We start from the raw sequence: 27,965 nt of genomic DNA, 5'->3' as shown, positions 1-27,965 counted from the left end.
GGACAAGCTAAACGTACTGTAGCTAGCTTTATGCAGGCTTTTAATGTACCAGTTAAATTTATACATCAAACAAACACAAACCCGTTTTAGATTTATTTCAGCATCAGATATGGACAAGTTATAACACACGGCAACATTAAAACGTTTACAGTTGCTCTCAAATAAAATGGTCACTGTTAGCATGTGCTAACAGGACAAAAATATAGTTCTTCACTGATAATCAAACAGGTAAATACAGCAGAGGATGTATTTTGAACAGTCAGATAAAATGCAACTAGAAATGTTTCCCCCTTTGTGGCAGATATATATCATTGCAGATAAATGCATGTTCACATTTGAATTTTGGGGACGTTTATCGGGTTTAAAACAGGCATTAAGGCTTATTTCTTATTTTGTGAGTACATATATTATAAATAAACACTTATTTGAAATTTAAAAAACTAAAATGCCCTGTCTTGATAACAAGCAGTGAAAACAAATTGCATAAAAAAACAGTCATATTCTGGAGAGTGTGTGCTACGTGGAGGGGAAATGTAAAGCAAAATAAACATCCCACTTTAATGAGCAATGTGCAAATGTGAGCGAGTAAGGCAGGGTTCAGACATCTCCCTCAATATCCACGGCTTAAACAGTATTTGCTCAAAAAAAATATATAAAAACTGATGTTGAATAAAACCTTTATTACACTTCCTCAAGCTTATACGTCTGCCCCTGCTGTTGTGGTGGCTGTAATTAATGTTTTTTATATCTTAAGATCCAAATTAATCTGCAACATCTCAGCTTTGCTGTTAGCATTTAGCATTCAGCAGTTGATTTCCTGTTCTCTGCTGCCCCCTAGTGGCCAAAACTCTTCAGCGCAGCTTTAATTCGACTGAAGCTGTATTGGTATCAGTGACTTCTCTGGTCTTAAAGGGCTCATTGTCTTGCTCAAGGGCACTTCTGGTAGCATTGCTTCTTTAGCTGGATGATAAGTTTTGTTTCTGTGTGAAAGTAACTGTGAAGAACAACAAATTCAACGAAAAGGCAACAATGAACGACGCTGGCTGACATAGTTAAAGACAAATTTGTCCAAATGCGATGAATTTAAATTGATTTGTCCCTCGATTAGTCTCGATTTTCATTTTCAAGTTTGAACACTGATTCGTGAGGCAGTGCTTTTTTTTGTTTATACAATAAAAACGTACATGTATTCAGCATGTTGTGCATAATATGACATAAGCAGAGTGTACAGTACCTAAAAACAGTTATTAAAGGTGGTAGAAAGCTTCCATTCAGGACGGTGCTACTGTTTATTAATGTGCAATAAATCACAGTCTAACCTTCGAAATTATCTAATCTAAAGCCACAGCAACCAGGCGACATGAGGCTCCAGTTTCTGAACTCAGTGTCCTGATTGTACTCAGTTTGATCTCGGCTTTCCCCGGCACACAGTAGTCCAGTAATGTCCCTACTTTCCTGACTCACGGCTCTCCTTGGTCCAATCAGGTCTCGACTTTGCCGTAGGTGCCGTCAGGAGGTCGGTAGTGTTTGGGGAAGGCCTTGAGCTGCAGAGAGTTGAACGCGTACTTTCGGCATCCGACGTTCTTCACGGTGTTTTCCCGTCGGCAGCCCTCGCTGAGGAGACAGAGGAAGAGGGAGGAGGAGGAGGAGGAGACAGAGGGGAGGGCGTCCACAGACAGAATGAGAGCAAAAAAAAACAAGAAGCAGAGATGGTGACTGGTGCAGATGACGACAAGAAGGAGGTTTGTTTCTGGACTAGCATGAAACTCTTCTAATAAAACATCTGTCTCTTTGATAAATACACACTTAGAGACTACAATACCCAAGATGCACAGCAAGAAAAAACTCCAGTCACAGAGCTTTAAGTTGAAGTCAGAGCTAAACATTTCAGTGTCCACTTCCTCTGGCAACAGCAACAGAGGGCTTATGGGTAATGTAGTATTTCGACCCGTCCCCGAAACAGACACAGTACGATTACTTTCTTTCACAGTGGGAATATTTACATTAATTAGGGGAGTGTAAAAATGCAAATAAATACGTCAACAAGAACATTTGCTTTAGAGAATCAGAAAATTAGGTAAAGTAATGATTTAAAGGATACTTGCGGCGTATTATAATGTAGTTGAGGTCCAACATGTAGAGGAAAATAAACAGAAGAATTATTAAATGATAATTCATCACTAAAAAATATTAAAGATCCTGTTTCTTTGCTAAATTAGTAAAAGTATTGTTGTTGTAATTACCACTAATGAACCACTAGATGTCAGTAAGTGCTTTAAACAAGGAGGAACCCAACAAATACAGATGTTCTAAGTCTAACCATCAAGAACATGAAGCAAATAAAGCAACTAAAGCAATAAAAAGGTGACGCCAACGAACAGGAAACAAACTGTAAAGACGATAAAACACGACTGAAGTCAGTTTATGTTCTGCGGGTGGAGGCACAAAAACATTTATTTCAGCAGGAGGAAGTGACCATCGACACGCGCCGAAGCTTTTGAGACGTTAAACAGTCGAGGCAAGCGGGTTTTTAAAAACAAGAAACAAAAATACAGACAACTCAGCTTTATAGCTTCCTGTTGGGTGCTGATGAATAGTCCGGGGGTGTCACAGCAACAGTTTTTAAAATTAAGACACAGTTTCTGAACAAGTCACCGTTAAATTTAAACCACATAAAAATAATTAGAAGCTCTTGAACCTATTAATACTTCCTTTAACATAATAACAGTTTGTCATCATGTTCCTACTAATATATTATATATAAAAACAAACAAACAAGAAGGCTCAGAGGTTTGAAAATAGCGACGACACATTTATGCAGCTGTGATATAAAGTGAGGACAGAACGACAGGCACGGCACAAGCGTGATAATCATCAATATACTCTGCTCTGGAATAACTTAAGACGATATATGGCATAAATAAAGCAACAGAAGCTTTTAAATACACTTTATGTACAGCGGTACAAATATATTCTCTGACACGTCTGGAAAAAATGAGCAGCTGATTCTCTTTCAATGATATAATGATCAGAAATGAATATTTGTAGGAAGCACTTTAATATAATAACACCTGTGAATATGGAGCTTTAATGGTTGTTTATATATTTACCTCACTGTAACTGCTCCTTCAATAAACTTTCATATATTCTCTGTAATTTCTCTAAAATAACTACATCCCTGCTGCTCAGTGACCTCGTATATCTTTATGTTATATTATATTATCTATATGATTTTATTATATATTTGAATAAGTGTTTAACTTCTGTCTCAGAGAGGTAGGTCAGCACAGTGTTAACAGAAATACTAAAGTAACATGATATAAATAATAACATAGAGGAATAATAAAATAACTTTTTATCTGCCGTTTCGCCAGAATTCAGATAAAACTATTCACACCACGCTGTATGATTAGTTAGCGTAGCATAGCTAAACTCTTTGTACCACAAATGTTTTTTTTTTTAAACAGATTTAATTTTTATTCAGCGAGCGTTAAAGAAGGTCGTAGACAAATATCTATTTTGACTTTACACAGAGCCAAGCTGATTGTTTCACAGTTTAAGGCTGTGTTCTTCCTAGCCTCCCAGCTAACAGTAGCTCTTCCTAGCCTCCCAGCTAACAGCAGCTCTTCCTAGCCTCCCAGCTAACAGTAGCTCTTCCTAGCCTCCCAGCTAAAAGTAGCTCTTCCTAGCCTCCCAGCTAATAGCAGCTCTTCCTAGCCTCTAGGCTAAAAGTAGCTCTTCCTAGCCTCCCAGCTAATAGTAGCTCTTCCTAGCCTCCCAGCTAACAGCAGCTCTTCCTAGCCTCCCAGCTAATAGTAGCTCTTCCTAACTTCCTAGCCTCACTAGCTAATAGCAAAACTTCCAAGCTTCCTAGCCCCCCAGGTACTTGCAGACTACTGCCACCTGCTGGTATGGAGAGTGCAACTATTTTGGTCTAGACGTCAGGCAACAGTTTTGTTGCCAGTATTTCTTGACGTTTTTTTGCTTTACAAAATCAATAGTTATGAAATGAACCTTCAGCTAGCATCTGATTAGTTTAACTTTGCATAAAGAAACAAAAACAGTTTAAAAACTATTTCTAGCTAATTTCAGCTAACTAGCTAAGTAGACAGAGTGATATCAATCTTCTCACTGAACTCCATAACACTGTTATCCTTCTGAGTTTACCATACAATACTAGAAGAAACAGAGAAACGTTGAATATTTTTAGGCTCCAGACGGAGACACTACTGTACGTGTTGAGTGTTTAGAGGTCAGCGGGGCGAGTTAACTCCCAAAGGAGGATATTTTTGTTCCGATCCATTTCCTTACTGGGTCGATCTTAATGAGACGGAGCCTCCAAACTCAGGGGAAGCGACTGACGCCGTGATTTAGCTTCACAGCCAAAGATATTGACGTTTGTGTTAAATTTACAGAAAGTCAAGCTTCCGTGTTCATTTTATTGTTGTTGTTTGAGATATTGAATCATTTTTATGGGTTTAACCACAATCCAGGAAACACAAGTTAATTAAATCTGGTTTTAAAACAATATTTAAGTATTTTATGGCTTTATACTATAAAATAATACTATTGGGGCTGTATTTTATCATGACACAACCATATAAGAGGGAGGACACACAAAATCCCCAAATAAGACATAGATAAATAGATAGATAGCACAATTTGACAGAAGAAACAATGGGAACATTATATTCCAGTAAAGTGACATGAAAACAAAGAGTCTTTTTGTATTTTTCCATATTTCTAGACGTCTTTTTACGTCTTAAACTCTTTGCAAACACAGAACCCACAAACCCAGACTGAAGCATTTGGCTCCAGCATGAACACATCCCTCAGTCATCTCATCATCCATGGAATAAAGGAGCAGAGCCTTCCCTCCAATGGGATCTATAAAGCTAATGTAAGAGCTGGTACAGATAAAAGCTCTAAAGGGTGAAGCTACAACCTGCAGCCCTACTCTGCATAATCAAAACTCGTTTTCCCCTGAATATCCTACAATCATACATCAGCCAATTAGAAGCTTGCATCCTGCAGACTCAGCTCCGTCCATTGGCCGAGACGAGAGCCGATCTTCACTGCATTTGGCCACGAAGGCCCGAGGAGCAGATGTGGGTTAAAATCGTGTGTTTGGTTTGGCACGCCGGGACAAATGACCTGGACCCATGAACAACAGTCAGCCAGGACAGAGAGAGCCTCAAACCTGAGAGGGACACCTAGAGACTTTACTGTCGCTAAATTAACTAGTTTGTAATACGCTTTTTCTGGCACAGGTCAGACTCTATCGGATTCTGTTGATTTCTTTTCGTGAGGGTTGAATATTTGCTCTAAGGGGTCCAGTCCCTGTAATTGTTTTCCTTGCAGGAAGTTTGTCCTTAACGCCTTGTAAGTACAACTTCTGCTACACCCTCCAAAACAGGAAAATCCACATACCGCTCTAGGATCAGCTTGTCATCTACAGTATATGGGTCACGCCTTGATCCCTGAGCTTCCTGCACGGCTTTGCGCTAATGAGAGGTATGCGAGGTATTTACGCTCCAGGAGAAATGAACGGCATCTCTGTCGGGCCACGTGAGCGGAAAGCAAACACTGTTATAAAGTCTCTTATGAACGACTGTAGCCTGGCTGATGAGTGCTCAATGGGTTCAGTTCATTTCCTTCTGGTCAAAATAGGCTGCGTGTAAACAGGGACTGACCCAGATCTGCTGGAAAGTGCACAAGCTGAAGTAGAAGCACAAAAAATAAAACAACTCCTTCTATCTTCTAGAAAAAGCAGGAAGACTTAAAGACTAAAAGAAATAAAAATATACTTGCTTCATTTTGGCATCAGATAAAAGCTTTAGTTGCGTCGTTAGCTCGTAGGTGCAGAAGCACACGGAAGACGATGATAAAACCAAACGAGCTAAAAGGTATCGCACGAATGAAATAAGCCGCGTGCGCCAAAGCTTAAATCATAAATTAAACATTGGTTTTCCTTCATGAGAGCTACCGTTAGTCGAAGTTTCTATTTACACGTATTCACAAATAAACCGTCACCTTTAGTTTGTTTTCGGCGCGTTGGCGGCGACGGGTAAGGCAGAGCCAGCGTCTCGTCCACCCCACCCGGGGTGAAGGAAGCTGAAAATGGCAGCTTCTGTCATTTTAAACATCTCTTAATGACTTTCTGATCAGAAAATTATGAATTCCAGTGAAAGAAACTAAAATTAACTGTATTAAAACTGAATTTGGCTGAATTAAAAACCTTAATCATGGCCAAAGGTGGAAGGGGAGAAACATTTAGCAGTTTTCCTCTTATCAAGACGTTTAAGTCTGGCTGGACACTAACGTGGATGTTCAGTGTGGATAAAGTGTAATATCAGGGCTGATAAATATCTGTACGACACTTTTCCAGGAACAAAAGGAAACAGAAAGATGGAGAGGCAGGGCGGGACGTCAGCAGCGTGAAGCCCTTAGTCAGGGTGGGGCAGCGTGTTTTACACACTCACAGGACGGTGGCACAGTTTCAGAAAACACCCTGGGGAGTCGGTGTGGAGCGTTAGCGCCCCGCTATGTTTTTTACACCAAGGGCTGGCGGCGGCCGTTCAGCTGCAGCGGAGCTTGGCTAGGAAGTAGGCCACGCTGAGGAAGATCCACACCACCAGGAGGTTGGGGCTGAGGGCCAGCAGGGGCAGAGAGTACAGGAGGCTGGGGTCCAGCCGGAAGTCACGCACCGGCAGCAAGCCGCTCAGGTTCTTCTGGATCACCCCCTCCCTCGTACCAACGCTGCCGAGTCACGGGGGAAGGAGGAGGAGGAGGAGGAGGAGGAGGAGGAAGGAAGTGTGGAGCAGCAAATAAAGTTGTGAAGGATTGAAAGATGAAAGGGAAAAACAAAGACGGAGGAGGAGGAGGAAATAAAGACGTGATGGACGAGGAAGAAGTGGGAATGGTGAGGAAGGAGACGGGCAGCGTGTGTCGCAACGAAGCCAAAAAGAACCAGATGGCGCGTACATACGCATGCACACACGGGAGAGGGGGGAAATGGAAAACCAACACGGGCGACAAAAATCACAAAGAGGAAGTCACAGCCGCGATTACACAAAGCAAGATATTGAGGTCACAAATGGACAAAATCAAACCAAAACCCGCACGGATGAGAAATGTCACGGGGGAAACAGAGGAAGAGGAAAAAGAGAAGAGAGAAAAAAGAGAAATTAAGAAAGATGTCTGACGTCTTTCAGAGGGGGGACGGAGGTAAGAAAATACAGCAATGGCTCTCCATGTTTAAATCCTCTAAGACATGGGGTGGAGACGGAGGACGAGGGACGAGGGAGGGACGAGGGAGGGACGAGGGAGGGACGAGGGAGGCTTGTTGGTTTCTCTTCACAAACAGAAACCAAACTTCAGTCACTTAATGAAAAGGCACAGCTAACATGCAGTATTAGACTTTTAAAATGTGTTAACGTATAAATGTTCATTTGATTCATTCAGCGCTGATAAGAGGAGGAACGATGGTAATGAAGGGGAAACCTGGAGGGAAGTGGAGCAATGTCTCAGCCTTTTTTGTTTTGTATTTGTTTTTTCCAAACATGCTCAAGCTCAAATGAATCCAAGACGTGATCGAGAAGCTGTTTTCATGCTCGTCGGCTGATGAGGCAGAGGGGGGGGGGGGAGGAAAGAGGGGGAGAGATGTGAGGAGAAGAACAGAGGTGAAGAGACATCGTATCATGCGAGCGTCCCTCAGGGCTTCAGCTGTACAGCGAGACAGGCGTGTGGGTTCGTCTTTCAACGACACGGAGCCGAAAACAAAACTTGCACACAAGAGGCAATAAGTTGACGTTTACAGGCAACTGTGGATCAATGTCAGCAACGCTCTGTTTAGGAACATAAGCTCCCCGATGTCTTCTTCTAGAGAGTTTTTAAGCTGATAAAAATCTATTTGTTTTCTTTTATTAGAGGCAAAGTACAGGAAATGTATAAATGTCAGACAACAAGAACTCTGTAAATGAGTTTTGGACGTAGAGGAAACTGAATTAAAGTTTGGTGAAGAGAGGAAACCGACTGAAGCATCCTCCACGTCAGTTTGCTTCTGTTCATGTTTCACGTTTCAAATCACACACGAGCAAAATGCTTTTAGTTTTAGTTTTTTTTTTTTTACCAGACACAGAGGAATCATCTGAACCGGATTAATCTAATCCAGAGAATTTATTCCTTGACTCACGTCACAGATCAGGGTGTGAGCTAAACTGTTTCCCTGGACACCAATCAGACATGTGTGTTCACGTCAAAACATCAGAGACTACAGAGCTTCATCGATGAAGAGGTTGTGATGATGTGGAAATATAAAAGAAGAAGAAGAAGAAGAAGAGGAGGAGGAAATGGAAGGAGGAGGAGAAGGAGGAAAAGGCGGGAGGTGGAGGAGGAGCAAGGGAAGAAAGGGAGAAAGAGGAAGTGCAGGAGGGGGAAGACATTTAAGGAAGAGGCAATGGAGAGAAGTAAGAGAAAAAGGAGAAGAGGAAAAACAGCAGTCACTACAGGACAGAGAAGAAGAACAAGGAGAAAAAGAAGAAGGAGGAAGAAAAGGAGAACAGAGGATGAGCTGGAGGAAATGGAAGGAGGAGGAGAAGGAGGAAAAGGGAGGAGGGGGAGGAGGACAAGAATGAAGAGGAGGTGCTGAAAAGTAAGAGAAAAAGGAGCAGGAAGAGACGTGAAGCAGCAGGAGTTGGGGGAAAAAGAAGGGGGAGGAGCTGGAGGAAGTAGAAAGAAGAGGAGGTGGAAGAAGAAGAAGAAGACTGAGGAGGAGAAGAGGAAGGAGACATCACATCAGAACATCAGTCACTACAGAGAAGAAGAAGAGGGAAGAGGAGGAGGAGGAAAAAGGGGGACGTGGAGGAGGAGGAAGAGAAGACATGAAGAAGCAGGAGTTGGAAAAAGTAGGAGGAGGAGGAGATGGAAGAAGAGAAGAAGACTAAGGAGGAGAAGACGAGACATCACAGAAAAAAGTAGTAGAAGAAGATGATGAGGATGAGGAGTCTGAATTGAATACCGTGTCCATGGAAACGTAGTGACTGATAACCTCAGAGGTTAACGTCTGAGAGTATTTTCTTCTCCACCTCTCTCTGAGAGATTAATCCAGTCCAGATGTTTTTAAATAAAGTTTCCCGTCTGTTAAAACCTCATGACGTTTGTATTTCCGTTCAGGCGCGGTGTGGGCGTCCTACCTGCGCATACAGTCGAGGGCCTGCGTGAAGACCTGCGGCGCCATGCCGTGCTCGTGCTGCAGGATCAAGCACTGCTCCAACGTCACCGACATGGCCGTGCGGTCTTTGGCGCTTTTGCAGCTGGTGAAACGGACGCCGTTCAGCCGGCGACAGATCTGAGACAGAGAGCGGACACGCACATCAAACATCTGTCATAATCTGAATATAATCTATGTTTAAACTAAAGCGTCTGCTGCTCAGGAACACGGGGTAATTTTCTGCGTTAAGTTCAGTCGTCACCTCGGCGGCCTGCCAGAGAATGTCCACGTTCTTGTTTTTCCGGGCGTTGACGTTCTGGCCCAGGAACCTCAGCAGCTCAGGAAGACAAGTCTGAGAGCGAGACCTCGGGAGGCCTGAGCACAGGAGACGGAGAGAACAGTCAACACTAAAGCTTCAAATGATCACAAAACAAACAGATTCAAATTAAATTCTTCATAAGCTTCTAAACCGTCTATACTCACAGTCCTCTGGAAGGACTTCTTTGAACTGTTCATAGTAGGAGTTCAGTCTGGAGAGACTCTCTGAGTTGATGACCTCCTGCAGCGACGTGTCTCCAAACCTAAAAACCACACAGAGATAATCAACATGTCCCTCATCAGCACTAAACCATCCGTCCCAGGCGTCTCTCTCTCTCTGTCTCTCACTTCTCGGCCAGCGTCTGCTGCTCGTTGATGCCCACGTTGAAGTGCACGGGCTGAACCCTCAGCAGCATCCCGCTCTGGATCTCCCGGGGCAGCGCGTCGAACATGGTCCCCGGCAGCGGGATGCGGACGTTGAAGCCGTCCCTGTTTCCCGTGATGATCGGCAACATGTCGGGGGCGGAGCTGCCGGTTGCCTGAGTGACCTTCAAGTGGTCGGGTTCAATATTTAGTATCAGGATCAGAACGACACGTTTAATCACATTTAATGTCGACGTCTTTCTACCTTAAAGGTGACGTTGCGCAGATCCATGATGCCGACGCTCATGTCCTCCAGCATGGCCAGCTCCTCTCCTACAAACACACACAGAGAGTAAACGGCTGGAGGTTCAGACGGGCGGAGGAGGAAACGTGAGACCTGGACGCCGCTGTACCGTAGGTGCTGAGCAGGGACTCGAACTGAGCCAGCAGGCCGATGGTGTAGAGCTGCCGCAGGAAACCGTTGTCACGGAGACAGTTCCTCAGTTTGATGATGAAGCCGCAGATGAGGGCGGTGAGCTGCAACGTCAGCATCAAGGTCAGAACAGGGGGAGTTAGTTTGTTTGTGTTGCAGCATCAGTGGAAACTTTTAGCTCTTAGTGTTCTCCACTTTTAAGAAACATGTTTAATACGCGTCAATCTTTCATTATGGTGCATAATTAATTCATTTATGACGACTCAGGGCTTTAATCTGCACCATGTTCTGTGAAGCTGATGAGATTACGTAAGAGGCTGCAGTCTGTAGGCATCCACGCGTAAAGGAACTCCTGAGCAGCTCAGCGTGTGTGTGTGAGGATTTCGACTAAAACAACTCAGTCTGGCTGAGGACAGGAGCGTCAGACACGTTTTAAAGCCGGTGAACAACTCGGTCCACCAAACTAGGACTAGGACGAAGACATTCATCTCATTATAGAGCTAGTTTAAAAGAGCTGGAGCCCAACAAATGTTTCTTTTCTTCTTTATTCTTCATACTTTGACTCGATACCTCAGCTCAACCTGGTTTGTTTATTTATCTGGTGAAGACGCTTGCCAAACCTTTTACGCCGTCCTTGTCTTTACACTTTTCCCCAGTGTTTAGTTGTCCTATAAATATTGCCTTCCCCGTGTTTACCGGTGTATATTATCTAAATGTGTGTGTGTGTGGGTGAGCGCTGAGCACTGAGTGGACGGTGTTTGCGTTTGTGCGCGCTGACCGTCTGGCAGAAGACGACGTCCCGGCGGTACTGCAGAGACACGTCCATGGCTATCGTCGGGGCGCTGTCCTGCATCAGCAGGAAGACCATGGACTTCTTGGCCTTGTCGCTCATCATGGCGACGCACTCTGTGAGCGTGGTGAGGAGGGGATACAACGCCTCGCTCCACTCGCCTGGGAAAAAGAAACGGTGGTACAGAAATAAATCAGCTTTGAACTGACGATTAATCTACGAGTTGAACTGAACAGAAACAGAAAACAAGTGGAACAGACACGACAGAGAAAGCAGAAGCGCTGATAAGAAACGTACGATCAGGGAGAAGATCCTGGAGAAGTGAGCACTGCTAACGAACGAATCAGAAACGAAACTGAAACTCTCAACGTGGGGAAATTACAGCAGAATATTTCTTTATTACGTAATAAACTCAGCTTCAATAACTTCCTGCTGAACCCAGAGCCTAACCTCAATTTGGAAACGCTCTTTTTTTATTACGACATAAAGCGAAAAGGCTTCAGACTAAAGTCGTGGCACACACAGGAGTCTAACAAATGAGTATTCTCTGCCTCAAATGCTGTCGAGCCCTGGAGAGAGACAGAAGCATGGGAGGGGGGGCAGGTCTTACCTGGGTACGCCTCCTCTGGACCGGGGCTTCCATCTGGAAGAGGGGATGGAGGTGCAACATGCAACATGATTAGCAAGCACAGAGACACACACACACACAGAGAAAACACTGCAGACCAGGGTGAAAGGTCTATATCGTGAAGCTTGACAGACATTTGACCCCGGTTCAGCAGAACAAGTCCAGTAAACACAAAGTCTCAGATATGACGGCCTGGCTGAAGGCCTGGCTCCGCTCACAGGACGAAAGGACGAAGATCGCACACAGAACGAAAACCTGGCTTGATTTCATTACCGTCGGGTGAGAACAGTAAAGAGATGTGACAGTAAAGAGAAGCCTGAAGCTAAAGCTGCTGTGTGAACCTACAGGTTTGCTGTTCGGGGCTGGGAGGACGAGCAGAGGAGAGGGCAGGCAGAGAGGAAGAAGATGGAGGTGGAGGAGGAGGAGGTGATGAGGATGATGATGGTTGAAGTGGTTCTGATGATGATGATGATGGTATGGATGGAGAGTCCTCTGACACGCTTCCTGGGTTGATCCAGAACGCTCGTCTCTTCCCGTCATCTTTTCACACAGAAGAGTCAGTTTGTGCTAATAAACATATTTTCTGTTGTAGCTGCTACGTGTGACTGTGAAGACTGACTTACCTTTCTTACAGGTGCCGCCCTGCAGGTCACTCTGGCTACTGTCCTGGCTGCAGTCACTGGGTCTCCTCTCTTTCTGCAGCAGCTTGTCGACGCGCTGGATGATGCACTCCAGCGACTTATCCACGTTCAACCACACCTTCTCCTGACAGAGTTTAAAGTATTTTTGTTTGTTGGACACGAGTAAGAAAGAAGTGGATATTTATATATAAAACCCATCCGTCTCAGACTTACCCACTCCTCCTCATGCCAGTCCACGTGCAGTGAAGATCGGCTGTTGCTGCCGCTCCACTTGGCCAGCAGCGTGTCCTGGTCGTTGCGGAGGACCACCTGCTCCGAGTCGGCGGAAGGGGACGCTTTGGAGGCGATGTACTCGGGCCGGGCTGCGTTCAGGGCCTGGATGGCCGAAGCCAGAAGCTTGCAGTCGCACACCGTCACCAGCTGGCGAGTCTGAAAGGTAGAGGAGAACGTTTAAGTATGTATCGGGTAGAATAAGTCATAAATAACAAAAAAAACAAATCTGTTTGATACCTTATCAGCCAGAATAGCGAGCGTCCTCTCCAGTCCGCTGGCTGATCGGTCCTTGGCAGCTCGGGAAAGCCTCTCAGCGTAGTAGCCGACCTGAGTCTTTAACGTGTTGATGTGGGCGATGATCTCTTTGGCTCGGACTATGTCCTGGGGTATGTAGACGATAGACTGCGAGCTGGAGAGGGCGCTGCTGAAGAAAGCAAAGACGCGCTTCACTTCATATCAGATCACATTCTCTTCAAACGTAAAGAGCTAAGGCTCCGTTTCAGACGTTAAAGGAGCAACTCCGACTATATTTGTAATTCAAATCCTCTTTGTTAATGTAACAGACACTCACAGACACAGATAAGGTGTTTGCATGCACATGACAATGATCTTAACCAGTGGCTCAGGAGTGACACTCGTTGGGAGATACCGCTCACGTCACAAATCCAGATACAGGTTAATAAGAAGAACCTGAAACGTCAGCCGCTTCATTTTAATAAAGCGAAGCCGTGACTGAATTTATAAAATGAGCGGTATGTTGAGAGACTGTTGAGTTACTCTCAGACTGGACTGTTAATATCAATGCATCATTACTCCCTGTCGTAAGGCACGTGATCATCATCCACATTAAAACTGCTCACCTGCTTCGTCTGCAAAGCTTGAAAACATTTAGTTGTACAACTTTTTTTATTTGGTGGTGGTGGTGGTACAAGGCAGTGAGACGCAAACGGTGGACATTCAAATGAAAACGAGCAAAGCAGTGCAACAACTCACCATCCCTCCTCATAAACGCTGATCGAGAAAGTAACAAAAACAAAATTAAGAGGAAGCCAGAGAAATAACCGAACTGAAGAATTAAACCAGAACTTTACAAAGTTTGAACCATCAGAAAGAATCAAAGGATGAATGAAGCAAAAGGAAAATAGTAGGAAGATAAAAACATGCATTTTTCTCTAAACTGATGTGAACTCACTGTTTCTTCGCCTCCTCAAACTTCTGGATGAGTTTCCTCAGGCCGCTGTTTTTAAAACCCTGGCAGTGAGCAGCCGGAGCGCCGATCGTCACCACGTCGTATGTGTGCTCTGAAGAAAGGAAATCGTTTTAAATGAGGTTCTCCAGGAGCTCGTACAGAAAGCTACAACCACGCAGGCGTGTTTCAGGATCTCACCAAAGCCCAGCTCGTCCTGCACCCTCATCCTCTGAACGTGGAGGTTGGTCGGCATGAACTCCATCTTCCTCTCTGCCTTCAGGTTGCTGGCTTTGAATGAGGGACCTGACGCAGTGAGAAAGGGCGGGAAGACGTTTAGCACTTGATATTTACAAGCAGACATTTAGAAAAACCGCAGCAGACGCTAACCTCTGTAGTCGTTGAGGTCAGACAGCGTTTCCTGGTAAGCGAGTATGATGGTCTGGTACTGAGAGATGATCTGTCGCCGCAGATTCTCCCAACACGGCGACAACTCTCCCAACTCCTCCAGCTCACAAACCCTGAGGACGGAGGAGGAAGAGTCAGGCAGGAGAATGTGATATTTAAATACTTTCTAGCATTTCAGGGATCAAATAATAAACGTCTTAGACACTCATGGGTCTGAATATGGGCTGAGAACATCAAACATTTACATCAGCAGCAGCGTTTTATCTCTACGTGCACATGTGTGCTTGTACCTGGCTGCGTCCTCCTCCAGCAGCAGCTTGACAAACTGTCTGGGAATGTTTAACGACAGGATGCTCTCGGCCATCTGCTCCAGCACCCGTAGGTGGTTCCCGTCGGTGGTGGGGAAGCGGTACATCCTGGACATGGTGCCTCCGAACACTGCAGTCACCAGAAACTCAATTAGCTTTGACAGATTCACATCATTATTCTTATTATTATTCCTTTCCACAGCGTACATGTGGTATTTTTAGATCTGTAATGTATCCCGGAGGTAAACAGATACGTCCCACACACGGCTGACAATCGATATATTTCTGCTTCGTGTATTGGAGAGAGACATGAAGGACGAGGGTGAAAAACAGGCGGAGGGTCAAGATGCAGACGGTTTCAGTGAGTCTTTTCTGTTTAAATGAATATGAGACAAACCAAGCAGCGTCCCTAGGGTGCAGACGTTTGCTAATAACTGTTAATGTCTTGCCGTCTCACCCGAGCGCAGCAGGGTGTCTTTGCATAGCGAGGCGTACTTGATCCGGACTCCCATCGACTCCGTCAGGCTCTCGTCGACAGGCAGCACCGTCTGCGGGACACGAGACATGCGCCGTCGTGAAAAACAGGTACTCAGGCGTCCAGGTTTAAAGCCTGGTGAGGCTCTGTGACATAAACTGAAATTATGAAGACAAGCAGGAAGGAAAGAAATGTAAAATAATAATCCCAGTCTCTTACCCGACCGTTGATGCTGTCTGGTAGACGGCCGACCGACATCCTCTGATCCGCTCTCTCCTCCATCTGCCACCCTGCTATGGTGACGTTCCCCACCCGCTCGTTCTCCGCCGATCTGTCCATCGAAACACACGACTGCATTCATTCTTGTACTTATTAATTAACTGGGTTTAATCTGGAGAGTCATGCTGAATCATAATCAAGCTGGTCGTGTTTGAGCTCGTGCACAAAGACAGTTTGATTTAAAACCACAAATCTTTCATCACATCCTATTTCAACCATAAGATTTTTTATTTTTTTTTACATGCAAACCACAAACACAAGAAACCACCACAGACAGATTATGAGATATTGCGAAATATTACAACATGATTACGGACGTTTCAAGTCGAATCAAACGTGCATAACCTTGCGCTCATTTATTTTTTAACAGTGGTTAAACCACAAAGTGAATCATGGCAGTTTAATATCAGAAAATGTACTAGTTTGCAAAATGTTTTCATATTTTTCTTGTGTTTAAAGATTTTAATTCACAATACTGGCTAAATTAAACAGACAGATATTCTAGATACAAGGTTTCTCTCCTAAACTGAGGTGACTTCACAGCAGCAAAGACAGAAGTGTGTGTGTGTTACCTCAGTTCCAGCTGTAATCTGTGGCTCTTCTCTTGCAGCAACTCCTTGACGGGAAAAAGTGCCGACCCCAACATGTACATCTGGAAAGACAGAGAGAGAGACAGACAAATGTAAAGTTGCAGCTGATTTAGAAAGCACACATCTATGAATCGGCGCTCCGACTCGTACCGTGCCCTGTGAGCGGTCCTTCACGTCGTACACGGACAGCTTCACCTGCGTCTGCTGGTTGATGTTGGAGTCCTGGAAGAAGGCGACGCTGCTGAGGAAGATGGGGTTACTGGTGCCCTGTGGAGAGAAACAAGATCAGCTCATGAGATGATGTTTTCAATAGGGAACAGCTCAGTGAGGGAGGTGTGGGTCGTTTAAAACAAGCTGAATTCAGACGTTAAGTGACATTTAACGGAGGACACGGGAGCAGTCTGACCTCAATGACTTCAGTCTGGGCGTGTTTGGTCCAGAAGGCCTGCGGCGGTGTCGTGCAGCTGACTGCTACAAAGCTGTTGGGTTTTCGATCCAAAGCAGGAGTCACCAGGTCGTTGCACACTGAAGAGACGGTCAATAATAAATGAGACAAACTGTTTATTCTCTATTTTTTTATTTGATTTATTTAATGGAGATGTTATGTCATAATGTTTCACTAGAAGAGTGCAATAAAAGAGTCTGACAGGATCAGATGTGTGACTCACCCACGCTGAACTCCAGCACCGGCTCATCCGGGTCCTGACTATTTCCTGGAAACACAAGACATTTAATCAGTGTTATTTAATCTCTCTCTCTCTCTCTCTTTCTCCCTCTCTCCTCACCTGCGAGGGTCAAGCTGATCATCTCATCGGACAGCTCGAACGTGTTGGCCCGGTACACCGACCACGGCCTCTGCGACCTGGAGACGCGCTCCCTGCCCCCCGCCATGCCTGTCCGAGGAGAGTGGGCGACGGCAGGAGGCCCGAACACACGCCCTCACGCGCACGGTCGCGCTCTCCCATGTGACGAGGCCCTCCTCCTCCGGGCGCTGATCCACGGCTGCTCGGGACGACGCTTCACCTCTCTGAGCGGGAAAAAAAAAACAGCACGAAGAGCGTTCATCAGTTTATAGGAGCGTTGTTATTAATTTATTGGTTTATTTACTTTAAGTCTGAAGTTGAGTGTCTTGGTGATTTTAAGTCTTATCTTTCATGTGCTGCAAACTGAAATAAAAAAGCATCATCCCAACAAGACTAAGAGAGGAAGAAGAAGAAGAAAATGAAGAATGAGAGGAAGACGGAAGAAGAAGACGACTGTCAAAGAGGAGACAACTAAAAAATAAGAAGACTGACGAATGAGACGAAGAAGAAAACACGTGAAGAAGAAGAAACTGATGAAGAGGATTCAGAAGAGGAGTGAAGAATAAGAATAAGACCAAGAGAGAGAAGACAGAAGAAGAACAAAGAACAAGAAGTAGACAAGAGAGACTGAAGAATGAGAAGAAGAAAGTCAAGAGAGGAAGAAGAAGAAGAAGAAAATGAAGAATGAGAAGAAGACGGAAGACGAAGACGACTGTCAAAGAGGAGGAGAACACCGATAAATGAAAGAAAAAGAAGAAAATTAGTTAGGAATGAGAAGAAGCAGAAAACTAAAAGAAGAAGAAGAAGAAACAGAAACAGAAGCTGATGAAGAGGATTCAGAAGAGGAGTGAAGAATAAGAATAAGACCAAGAGAGAGAAAAGACGGAAGAAGAACAAAGAATGAGAAGTAGACAAGAGAGAAGACAGAAGAAGAACAAAGAATGAGAAGTAGACAAGAGAGAAGACAACTGAAAAAAGACTGAAGAATGAGAAGAAGAAAGTCGAGAGAAGACAGAAGAAGAAGAAAATGACTGAAGCAAGTGGAGAAGAAGAAGAAGAGGACTGAGAAGGAGAGTGAAGAAAACCGCAGAGAAGAAGAATGAAGACTGAAGAACGGAGAGAAAGAAGACGTAGAAACTGACTGAAGAGTGTGATGAAGAGGCAGAAGAAGAAGAAGACTGAGGATCAGAAGAGACTGAAGAGGAGGAGGAGGAGATGAAGACTGGAAATACAAAGACCAAAGAATGAGGAAGTGGAAAGAACACAAAGAAGAATTATCAGCAACGGACCGGTCATCCTAAAGTTACAACAACCCTCACACACCGTGGTTTCAACCACAAGCATGAATTCCAATGAATCGAAGGTGATGGTGATGGGAGGCAGCGAGGAAGGAAGGGGGGGCGGGGAACCGTATGGAGAACAGAAATAAGGAACAAGATACAGAGAGTAAAAACTGAGCACAGACACAAAACAAACAAAGTACCAGCTGAAACCTTCAAGGGCAAAGAAACCATCAAGGCTTCAACAGACGGACTCTGTGTGTGTCTAAAGATTCCTACATGTTGTTGTTGTTGTTGTTGTTGTTGTTGTTGTTAGAGGGTCTCCTCCTGTCTCTCCTGTTCATTTTTATATTCCTTCTTCTTCTATACTCATTTCTAAATCTATCGCTCCACTTCCTCCCTCACCAAACCTCTTTTGGGAATACATCCCTGAGAACGTTTCAGGCTCTGGACGGAGCGGCTGCCCCACTCTCTCTGTCCCATTTAGGTGAGGAGCAATTAGCCCATTTGGAGCGAAGCTGTAAAACGCCAGGGACGTTAGCTCTAGCTAGCTGGCTGGCTCGAAACGGAGAAGCACAGTGGTCTGGTTTATTCTGGATGAATAGTGCTCCATTTATAAATCAAAACAAAGTCAAATGAATGAACGTCTATCTGTTAAAACCGGACTCTAAAACAGAGCGATCTCATTTTTAATTGTGGGTTAATAGCTGCTAGCCTACTTCCTGACAGCGTCCCACTTTGGTCAGATACGAGCGGCCAACATGTGTCGCCTCAAACATCTGGAGCACGACCTGCAGTCCTTGATTTACATTCGCATTTGAATCTAAGTTTACATGTTCCCGTGAGCAGCAGGAGGCTGATCTGATACCTTAACATTTACATAACCACACTCTGGGGTGACGCCTTCGCCTGATAAATAGACTAAATATCATCACCACTAACAGGTGAAGTGAATATCTGGACATCAAGGTTGGAGTGGAAGGAAAAGCTCTTAACGTTTCACAGGTCTCTCAGTGTTTGTCCACACGCACGTTTCATCACCTGCTACATGTTTTGTTTCTTCTTTTTGAAATGTGACTATACTCGACAAAACGTCCAGACTCAAACGTTCACAAACCTGAAAGGAAACTTTCCAGCGTCTCGGCCAACTCAAGAAGTCACTTTTTCCACTTCGAGACGCCAAAAAAACTTCACAGAGCGGCTGATGTTCAAGCTTCCTTATCAGAGAACGCTTCCTACACATCATCCATTTCCAAGTCCTGGGATTTTTTATTTTTTTTTTACTGAACTTGGTCTGAGTTTCATCCTATAAATAGAAAAAACAATAAAAGAGGAGACGTCCTCTTAAAAAGCAGCTTTGCAGGGACGCATCATCATCTACGTTATCTCCTGCCGCCTCTCCTCTAACGCCGTTACACACCACGGCGACCGGTTTTAACACCTCAAATCAATTAAGCGAGCTCTGGGAATCCGCCGTCCTGCCAAAAGCGGAGCGCGGACGCCAAAACAACACATCATGAGCAGCGCACGCACGGCGAACATCGCGGAGGGGGAAAAAGCCGCCATATAAGGCAGCTCCAAATTTAGCCTGCACGGCGGCTTGTGTCGGTGTCGGTGTGTGTGTGTGTAGGTTTGTGAGTCACATGAACTGGGGCACACACACACACACACACTCGAGTAAATCCAAGCCAGAGCTCCTGGATTCACAGAGTGGATTTTGGTTTATTAGAGGTGTAAACAGGCCTATTAACGCATCATAACAACTCATAAAAATCAATCTGAGGGGCCTGAATTATCTGCCCCTGCCCCCCCGATGGACCGTGAGCAAAAAAATAAACATCTACAGCTTGAATTCAAACCCAAACCAGCAATTATTTCATCTTTTGTCCAAACTACGGCGTCCTCGCCGCATAAAAATGGCTCTAAGACGACATCGGTCAACGTTCGTGACCTTAAACAAGCAGATTTAGATGCTTAACCTTCATCTGCATTGTTGTTGCAACCGTCACTCGGCTTTTAGATGAGAATATAGAAATAACATCTATAAAAAATATAAAATATCTTAGGATGAAGCTTCTAAAGCCGTTTACTTTTAGCCTCACGTGCTCGTCTGTGCAGCACAGCTCTGTGTTTAGCTTCACCCTCGGGCCAGAAAAAGACAGATTTGGAAGAAAGCGTGGCAGACGGCAAAGAGAGTAAAAGAGTCCAGTTGACCATACATGGTGAAAACCCCCAGTTTACAGCCCCAGCACCAGAGCTCAGGGTGAAAACGACACCACCACCACCACACCGCCGCTCGCTAACAGAGGTGTTCCCTGTGCGTCCGCCGCCGACCCTCAGGAGGGATCAGCCTTAGAGTATAGCGTGAATAATGTCCTTAGAGGGAGCGAGCAGCTGTGGCCTTTTCACATGAAAATGAGCATCGCCCCCCCCACACACACACACCCTCAAACACAAACACACTCAGTTCCTCCCCCCCCTCACATTCGGTGGCCTTGTCTCTTTCGCCTCCAGCTATTTCTCAGTTTATTTGAGTTAAAAATGACCTCGCATCTTAAAATCTCAACATATAAAACCTTTACGTTCATCTGCTGCAACAGGCTCCTGCAGGATTTATCTTCACTTACATTTGGCATGTACAGGACGTGTAACGCAGCCTTAAGAAGCCGTAAAGTTACTTGTCTCTTTTGCTAAACCGGCTGCTAAGAGGGAATAAAAGCAGCGTACAGACCTCACTCACTGTGTGTGTGTGGGAAACTGCTTCAGCATCACTTCCTTCTCTTGTTTCAGGAAGTGTCTTAAAACAGTCGGTCTGGGCTGAAAGCAGCAACATGAAACTATGTTAAATCAATAAAATAAACATCATTTTATACTTCTCTACAGCGTGTACATGTATTTTCATTCGGTAAAGACTCCCCGGGGGTTCACAGAGCTGCTTCTCAGACGGGCCTTTAAGAAGGAAAACCGTCAAAAAGATCTGAAACTGGTCGCCACAGATTGAAGAGCAACAACACGCTCAGTTCCCCACTTGAGAAAGAAACACAACAGTTAGAATTCACTTTCATTTACGCTTGCTTTCACTTGTTAGCGACTAAAAATATGGAAATGTTTATAGCTCAAAAAAAAAAAAGACAAAAGACAAAAAAGAACAGAACTTTTTTTTCCTGCAGAAACCTCTCACCCCGTGCCTCTGCTCATACGTGGCACCGAAAATAAGCACAGGGGGTCTTATTAAAGACGGGCGGTTTCACCGAGACGAGTCGAGGTGGAAACCGTGAGCTGCTTCTTTTGTGCTTCACAAGAAGAGACGAAATAAACCCACCAGTCTGGGGGCATCTGAATCTGAAGAGGCGCGCTGAAAGCAGAAGTGCGCAGGCAGCCAGGCAGGCCAGGCAGCGTCAACCCTCAAGTCTCTGTCTCTCTTTGACGGGACTCTGACTAAAAACCGCAAGCACCAGTTCCTGCAACGCGAAAGGAAGCAATCGATGAGGGGACTCGCTGACGACGAGCAAAAGGCTTGAGTCGAGAGGTTTCGCCAAGAAGACTGAAACCAACAAAGACTCTCTGAGGCTTCCTCTGAGCGCTATGATTAATGAAAACTGAATATTCAGGATCATCAAGTATAAAGGTCCAAACACACGACTTCTTACAAGTAATAAATAATCTTGTTTGCTTGTGAGAACAGAGCAAAGTGGAGAAAAAGTAAACACTGAATATTTTTTGACAAACTTAAAGGAACAGTATGTAGGATTGTGGCCAGAGCTGGTACTGCAGTCACTTTCAAAATACTGTAGAACGGTGTATCCCCTCCAACCTCCCCCCTGACTCGAGGTTGCCAGGTTACCGAGGTAAAGTTAGGCTACTCAATACGTCTCAGTTACGTTTCACATTGCCATAATCGACGTGCTAATGTTGTTTTCCTCGGCGTTTCAGCGTAACGACAGAGAAACGGGCTCATAATGCATCGCTAATGTTAGCAACGACGACTCGCCGTTTTCCGTTTTTATGTACAAGTAAGTTAGCCAGGAGAAAATTAGCAACGTTGGCGTCTGTCTTCAAATTCTTCTCCGTTTTCAGCCGTCTCCATCTTTCAAAGGCATCTCCTACAAATCCTTGTTTTATTTCGGACTTTGTCACGACGTAGTTCGGATTCACAACGAGGTCTTTTAGGTTTCGTAACGTTATACATGTTTTATCCGACACGTTCGTAGCTGCAGCTGCGGTAACTAGAGCAGAGTTGGCAACCCGGATGACGAAACTCTACTGACTTCGTGATTGGTCGATAGGTGGAGGGTGGCGCCTCAGGCCAAAACACAACATGACAACAATAACATCAGTTGAGGGCTGCAACTTTCACTTGTAAATGACAATATCCTGGCCGGACCACTGTTGTCAGTGATATAAGTATTTGAAATGAACATGATTTCTTCATGTCTAGTGACATATCAGTACATTTCTTACATACGGTTCCTTTAACCAGAGAGAAAGTGAAAAGGGGACCACGTTCAGTACAAAGTCATAAAAATGTAGTGAAGCGAAGGTAATCACATTATTATTTTAACTTCTCAAAGCTTTATTAGACTGAATACAACACTACATGTACTTTAGGACGCAATCGCTTTGTTGAAATGTAGTTTTTTAAAGTAAACCACGAGACTATGGACCTGCTCTGAGAGAAAACACGGACTAAAACCAACACGTGAATGAAGACGCTATTAAAATCATCTCTACACGCGTGTGTGTCGCGCTACAGACTCTAAATCTAACCCTAACCCAGTCATCTGTTTGTCAGGACGGATATATGTGTGTTTCTAAGAATTTATGAGGAGAGATCATGTTTTTTTGGTTTTTTTTGAAGCTTTACTTTTTACTTTTGTTCTCAAGTTTCTATTGAAATCATTTGTGCAGCAGGAGGAGGAGGAAGAGGAGGAGGAGGAGGAGGCAGGAGTACGGAAATATCTGAATGTTCAGATTAGAGGAAGGATCCAAGATGGCTGCTCCAAGTTTTGTAAAAAAATAAATGGTTTATTAGGACTGATTTGTTTAATTTAACATCAGACTAATTGATTATAGCTTGTGGCAACACACCAGTAAGTTGTTAAGCTGTTATTTTTACCAGTTTGGTGTATTTTTCTTCTTTCTTATCTTTTATGTGTAAAGTTTTAGTCTCTCCTACTAAGAAGGAGCATTTATGGTTATTCTCGTTTGCTTCTCTTTGCTTTAACGGACACACAAGTCATTTATGTGGCTGTGAAAACGCTCTTTAAGCCTCAGCAAAGGTGTGAAAAGACAGGCTGTTAGCACGCAGCAGCAGCATGACGGTGCATTTCCTCCCAAATAGGCCCCGAACAGGTTCATCTCAACACGTTAAAAAGCAGCTTTGCATATCTGTGTCTCTGGATGTTCACACACACACACATGCCCTGCTCCGTCTGCCGCTGACGGACGTAAACAAACCTCACGCTGCTGCAGACGGCGTCACGAGGCGACGGAGAGACTGCAGCTGCCCTCGCCCTCTCCCAGCAGCTCCCTGCTTTCCCCCCCCGAGCGTTCAATTAACTCCTCCTCTGCCCTGAATCTGCAGCAAAAAAAAAACAAAAACCCAGCATCATCTCTTCATGACGCTTCTGGGGCGACGTGATCCAAGACGACCACGCAGAGCAGAGGGCTAGGTCATCAATTATTAAAGGAGTCGTTCCCTGAGAGTGGAGGACATCTACGCACACTCACTTCAACGATTTGCATGAAAAGAGAAGAAGCTTAAAGATATTTTCCATCTCTAACAGCTTGACATCCTAACTCACAAAGTAAATCTCATGTTCAAGCTCTTAATATCTGAATATGACGTGGTTAACCTACTCCTCCACATGATGTTGGTTTCTGGTTAGTGACTGGTTGCTACGACTTTATAAATTCTCCTCATTTCGTTTGCTCCATCTATTCAAAACAGACGGCATCAGCAGGCGTCAAGACATCTGCCAGCAACCACCGGGGACACGTGTGTCGCTGTGCAGAGTGAGACAGGAGGACCAGAATCAGAGGAAGACACAGACGGCGTTTTGAGACGAGCAGGTTGGGTTTGATGAGTCACCACGCACACACACACACGCAGAGAGAGAGATGTGACGGAGCCACGGGGAGAAAAACAAACCACGCGGCTGAAAAATCAAATCACAACAACACAACATCGATACGGCTCAGACGGAGTCAATAACCTGTCTGATTAAACTCTACGAGTGAACGTGCTTCATCTTTCACGCTGAACGTATTCAGCCGAACGAGATCAACAAGAAAATCGACGCGTAAATCAACAGTAACGACTTTTAAAACGCGAAAACGTCACTTTACTTTCTCATAAACTGAATTTCCTCAAGTTGCTTTAAGCTGTAGGGAATCATAAAAGTATTTATTCTCCAGTTTCTGGCATTTTAAAAAGAATATTCACCTAATTTCCACCGATGCTGAAACTGTAGACGCACACAGCTGCAAGTGTACAATTAAATAAAGCAGTAAACTAACAAATCTTTACGTTTAAGAAGCTGCGACGTGAAGCATTTCCGCTTAAACGACTCAAACGACGACGTTCAGTTTGACTTAATCAGTTAATCATTGTCCTCCTGCCAATAGAGAAGGCCTACTTTACAAAACAACCAGTTTTAGACGTTTCAAGTCATAAGGACACCTTGATAAAGTCGTTAATCATCAGAGAGGAAGGTTTCTCACAATTTATGAGGACAGATCATGTTTTTTTGTTTTGAAGCTTTACTTTTTACTTCTGTTCTTAATTTTTATATTGAAATCATTTGTGCAAGAGGAGGAGGAGGAGGAGGAGGAGAAAGGAGGAGGAGGAGGAGGAGTAGGAGGCAGGAGGAGGAGAAAGGAGGAGGAGGAGGAGGAGAAAGGAGGAGGAGGAGGAGGAGGAGAAAGGAGGAGGAGGAGAAAGGAGGAGGAGGAGGAGGAGGAGGCAGGAGGAGAAGGAGGAAGAGTAGGAGGAAGGAGGAAGAGTAGGAGGAAGGAGGAGGAGTAGGAGGAGGAAGGAGGAGGAGGAGGAGGAGGAAGGAGGAGGAGTAGGAGGAAGGAGGAGGAGGAGAAGGAGGAGGAGGAGGAGGAGGAGAAGGAGGCAGGAGGAGGAGGAAGGAGGAAGAGTAGGAGGAAGGAGGAGGAGGAGGAGGAGGCAGGAGGAGGAGGGAGGAAGGAGGAGGAGTAGGAAGAGGAAGGAGGAGGAGGAGGAGAAGGAGGCAGGAGGAGGAGGAGGAAGGAGGAAGGAGGAGGAAGAAGGAGGAGGAGGAGGAGAAGGAGGCAGGAGGAGGAGGAGGAGGAGGAGGAGGAAGGAGGAAGAAGAAGAAGGAGGAGGGAGGAGGAAGAAGGAGGAGGGAGGAGGAAGGAGGAGGAGGAGGAGAAGGAGGGAGGAGGAGGAAGGAGGAGGAGGAGGAGAAGGAGAAGGAGGAGGAGGAAGGAGGAGGAGGAGGAGGAGAAGGAGGAGGAGAAGAAGGAGGAGAAGGAGGAGGAAGGAGGAGGAGAAGGAGGAGGAGGAAGGAGGAGGAGGAGAAGGAGGAGGAGGAGGAGGAGAAGGAGGAGGAGAAGAAGGAGGAGGAAGGAGGAGGAGGAGGAAGGAGGAGGAGGAGGACGAGGCAGGAGGAGAAGGAAGGAGGAGAAGGAAGGAGGAGGAGAAGGAGGAGGAGGAAGGAGGAGGAGGAGGAGGAGGAAGGAGGAGGAGGAAGAGGAAGGAGGAGGAGAAGGAGGAGGAGGAAGGAGGAAGGAGGAGGAGAAGGAGGCAGGAGGAGGAAGAGTAATCTTTCTCTGTCTCGGAATAATCTTTCCTCTAAAAGGTTGAGGGGCGCACGTTTAATCTGGAAATACCTTGAGAGTTTTCTCCCCGGCTGAAAAATGTGGTGGAAATGTTGTCTTGTTCTTGGCAAGCTCTTGAAACTAGCTGGTCTGGACTGATGTTTGGATTAGTGCGACAGAAAGGGAGACAAACGGTGATTTATGGGGAAACGGACGGAGCAGGAGCAGAGGTTTGTCCTAGGAGTATGGGGGAGCTAAAAACAGACTGAAGAAGTACAGATTCCTCTTTTGAGTCTGAGCGTTCATCGCTGATTAACACAAAAAAAAAACAAGCGTTCGACATATTAAGGTTCAACTCCCTCAACATCTTATTGGGTCAGAGGGAAGTGCACGCTTTAGCTGAACAATATTTGACTCAATCCTGTTTCTCTCTTTGATGCAAAGGTGATTTATTCTAAGTTCTGGGTGATTACATGTCGTCTAAATAAAGTTTGTCTTGCACGTACGCGCTCTCAAACCACTGCAGCTCAGGCCAGCTGACAAAGTTATAAAGTTTAAATTGAATGTTGCACACACGGTCAGAGCGAAGGCCTCATTTTCAAGCATCCTCCTCTTCCTCCTAAACAGCATCATCAGCTCTTTGAAATCCATGTCCAGCTGACCTTGACTGCTGCACAGGGAAACTCAAAACCAGCAGATAGACTGCAGTGAGCTGTGAGGACCACATGTGTGCATCCACAGTCACCATCCATACACATTACATACAAATATATATATATATATAAATAACTACACGCACTTAGAAATGACACTGTAAACAGACTAGGGTGGGTGTGTAACAGGATATTATTGACATGGCATAAAACAAGGATGCATTAAAACGTGACACAGCAATAAATGTTTGCAGAAAACGTTTCCTGGTTAAGTTGCGTAATACTGGCAGCAGCAGTGTTTCTCAAGCCACAGCCAAGGAACCGCTAACATGTGTCCTGTCACTTTAACGCAGCAATTTTAACCAACTCTCATGTCGCATTTCACGTCTTTTTTTCGGCAACCTTACGTCTAACGTTATCTCCCCGCTTCCTGTCCTCTGATTTTTATGAGTAATGTGCCAGAAATATGACCGAAAAACGACAACAACAAACTAAGCTTTCACAACTTGTCGCTAGCAGCATAAACACTGACAGAGCCAACGGCTGCCGTTAGCTCTCTAAAGCCGACAAAGGCGTCGTAAGCTTCGTACTTTGAATTAAAATCCACCGTAATGAACCAATACTCACCGGCTCGGCTGCGTGTTGTGGTAAAATATCCGTTTATTGACCAAAAAGACAACTATTGTGAGGAGTGTGTCCTCAAGCTGCCGCACTGTTTCGCTCAGTGTCTCTTCTCTTTGGATGGAGCCGCAGTAACGACAGCCGCTGGCTACGTACAGTGCGTAATTACGTACGCTTGTGTACGTCACGTACGCTTTTCTAAACAATGTTTTTTCCTTTTTTTGATTTATTACTAAATTATTCACCAATAAACACAATAAACTCTAATTTTTTCAACAAACATTTAAATCAACACTTAAATACATCAACTCTTCAATCTCCTTTAGTTACTATTCTTTTTGTACTTGCTGAAACACTCACATAAAACCAAACCAAACACATCAACATTTGTCAAATTTCACATTATTTACCATAACAAAAAAAGAATATGACTGCTTTTATATTTACAATTAATGTAATAAAAGAAAACAGATCAACATACCTGTACCATGTAGGGTTTTATTTATTTATTTTTTAATAACACATACAAATTGCACAAAACACTGCCCAAAAAATGGTAAGCTCCTTTCACATTTGAACTCGTCTTATTTATTTTCTTTACATTTATTTTCTTATAAACACTCAATAATTGTTTCATCTCCTCCATTTTAGTTACTTAACTTATTCAAGTGGAACAATGTTATGCTAATTTACTTACCTAAAATCAAACCAACTTGTCAAATTTAACTTAATTCACATTCATTTATTGCATTCAGTATCAGGGTTATTAATTTTACAATAAGTGATTGTTTTTACATGATTAAATTATGGAATGAAATAAAATTGTGCAAACTGAACACATACAAATTGCAAAAAACATTCCTCAAAAAAATGCAACTTGTCAACTTGTCCTTCAGTGTCCTTGTCCTTTTGGCTTT

General features: G+C 44.5%; 1 protein-coding gene across 5 annotated transcripts; it reads right to left on the bottom strand.

The window, feature by feature from the left end:
- Positions 1-80: 80 nt before the first annotated feature.
- LOC311509140 (inositol polyphosphate-4-phosphatase type I A-like) lies at positions 81-27,158 on the bottom strand. 5 transcript variants are annotated; one of them, XM_084574204.1, is made up of 25 exons: positions 27,055-27,158; positions 16,689-16,930; positions 16,572-16,616; positions 16,310-16,428; positions 16,054-16,170; positions 15,886-15,965; positions 15,254-15,365; positions 15,017-15,107; positions 14,542-14,689; positions 14,234-14,364; positions 14,045-14,149; positions 13,850-13,958; positions 12,895-13,081; positions 12,598-12,813; positions 12,367-12,508; positions 12,089-12,283; positions 11,726-11,758; positions 11,104-11,276; positions 10,306-10,429; positions 10,158-10,225; positions 9,878-10,077; positions 9,695-9,792; positions 9,474-9,586; positions 9,195-9,349; positions 81-1,614 (listed from the first exon to the last, which is right to left on the bottom strand). In XM_084574204.1, the coding sequence occupies exons 2-25, from the start codon at positions 16,792-16,794 to the stop codon at positions 1,482-1,484; spliced, it is 3,000 nt and encodes a 999-aa protein (XP_084430330.1). In that variant the 5' UTR covers positions 16,795-16,930; positions 27,055-27,158; the 3' UTR covers positions 81-1,481. The 5 variants fall into 5 exon arrangements, with proteins under 5 accessions (XP_084430330.1, XP_084430332.1, XP_084430331.1 ...); XM_084574206.1 differs by having other exon boundaries at positions 12,895-13,078; XM_084574205.1 differs by lacking the exon at positions 27,055-27,158 and adding an exon at positions 23,444-23,552.
- Between the last annotated feature and the right edge of the window lie 807 nt (positions 27,159-27,965).

This window comes from Chelon labrosus (assembly GCF_963514085.1).
Source record: "Chelon labrosus genome assembly, chromosome: 24".
Taxonomy (NCBI): Eukaryota; Metazoa; Chordata; class Actinopteri; order Mugiliformes; family Mugilidae; genus Chelon; species Chelon labrosus.
This window is presented reverse-complemented; position numbering and strand designations above follow the sequence as displayed.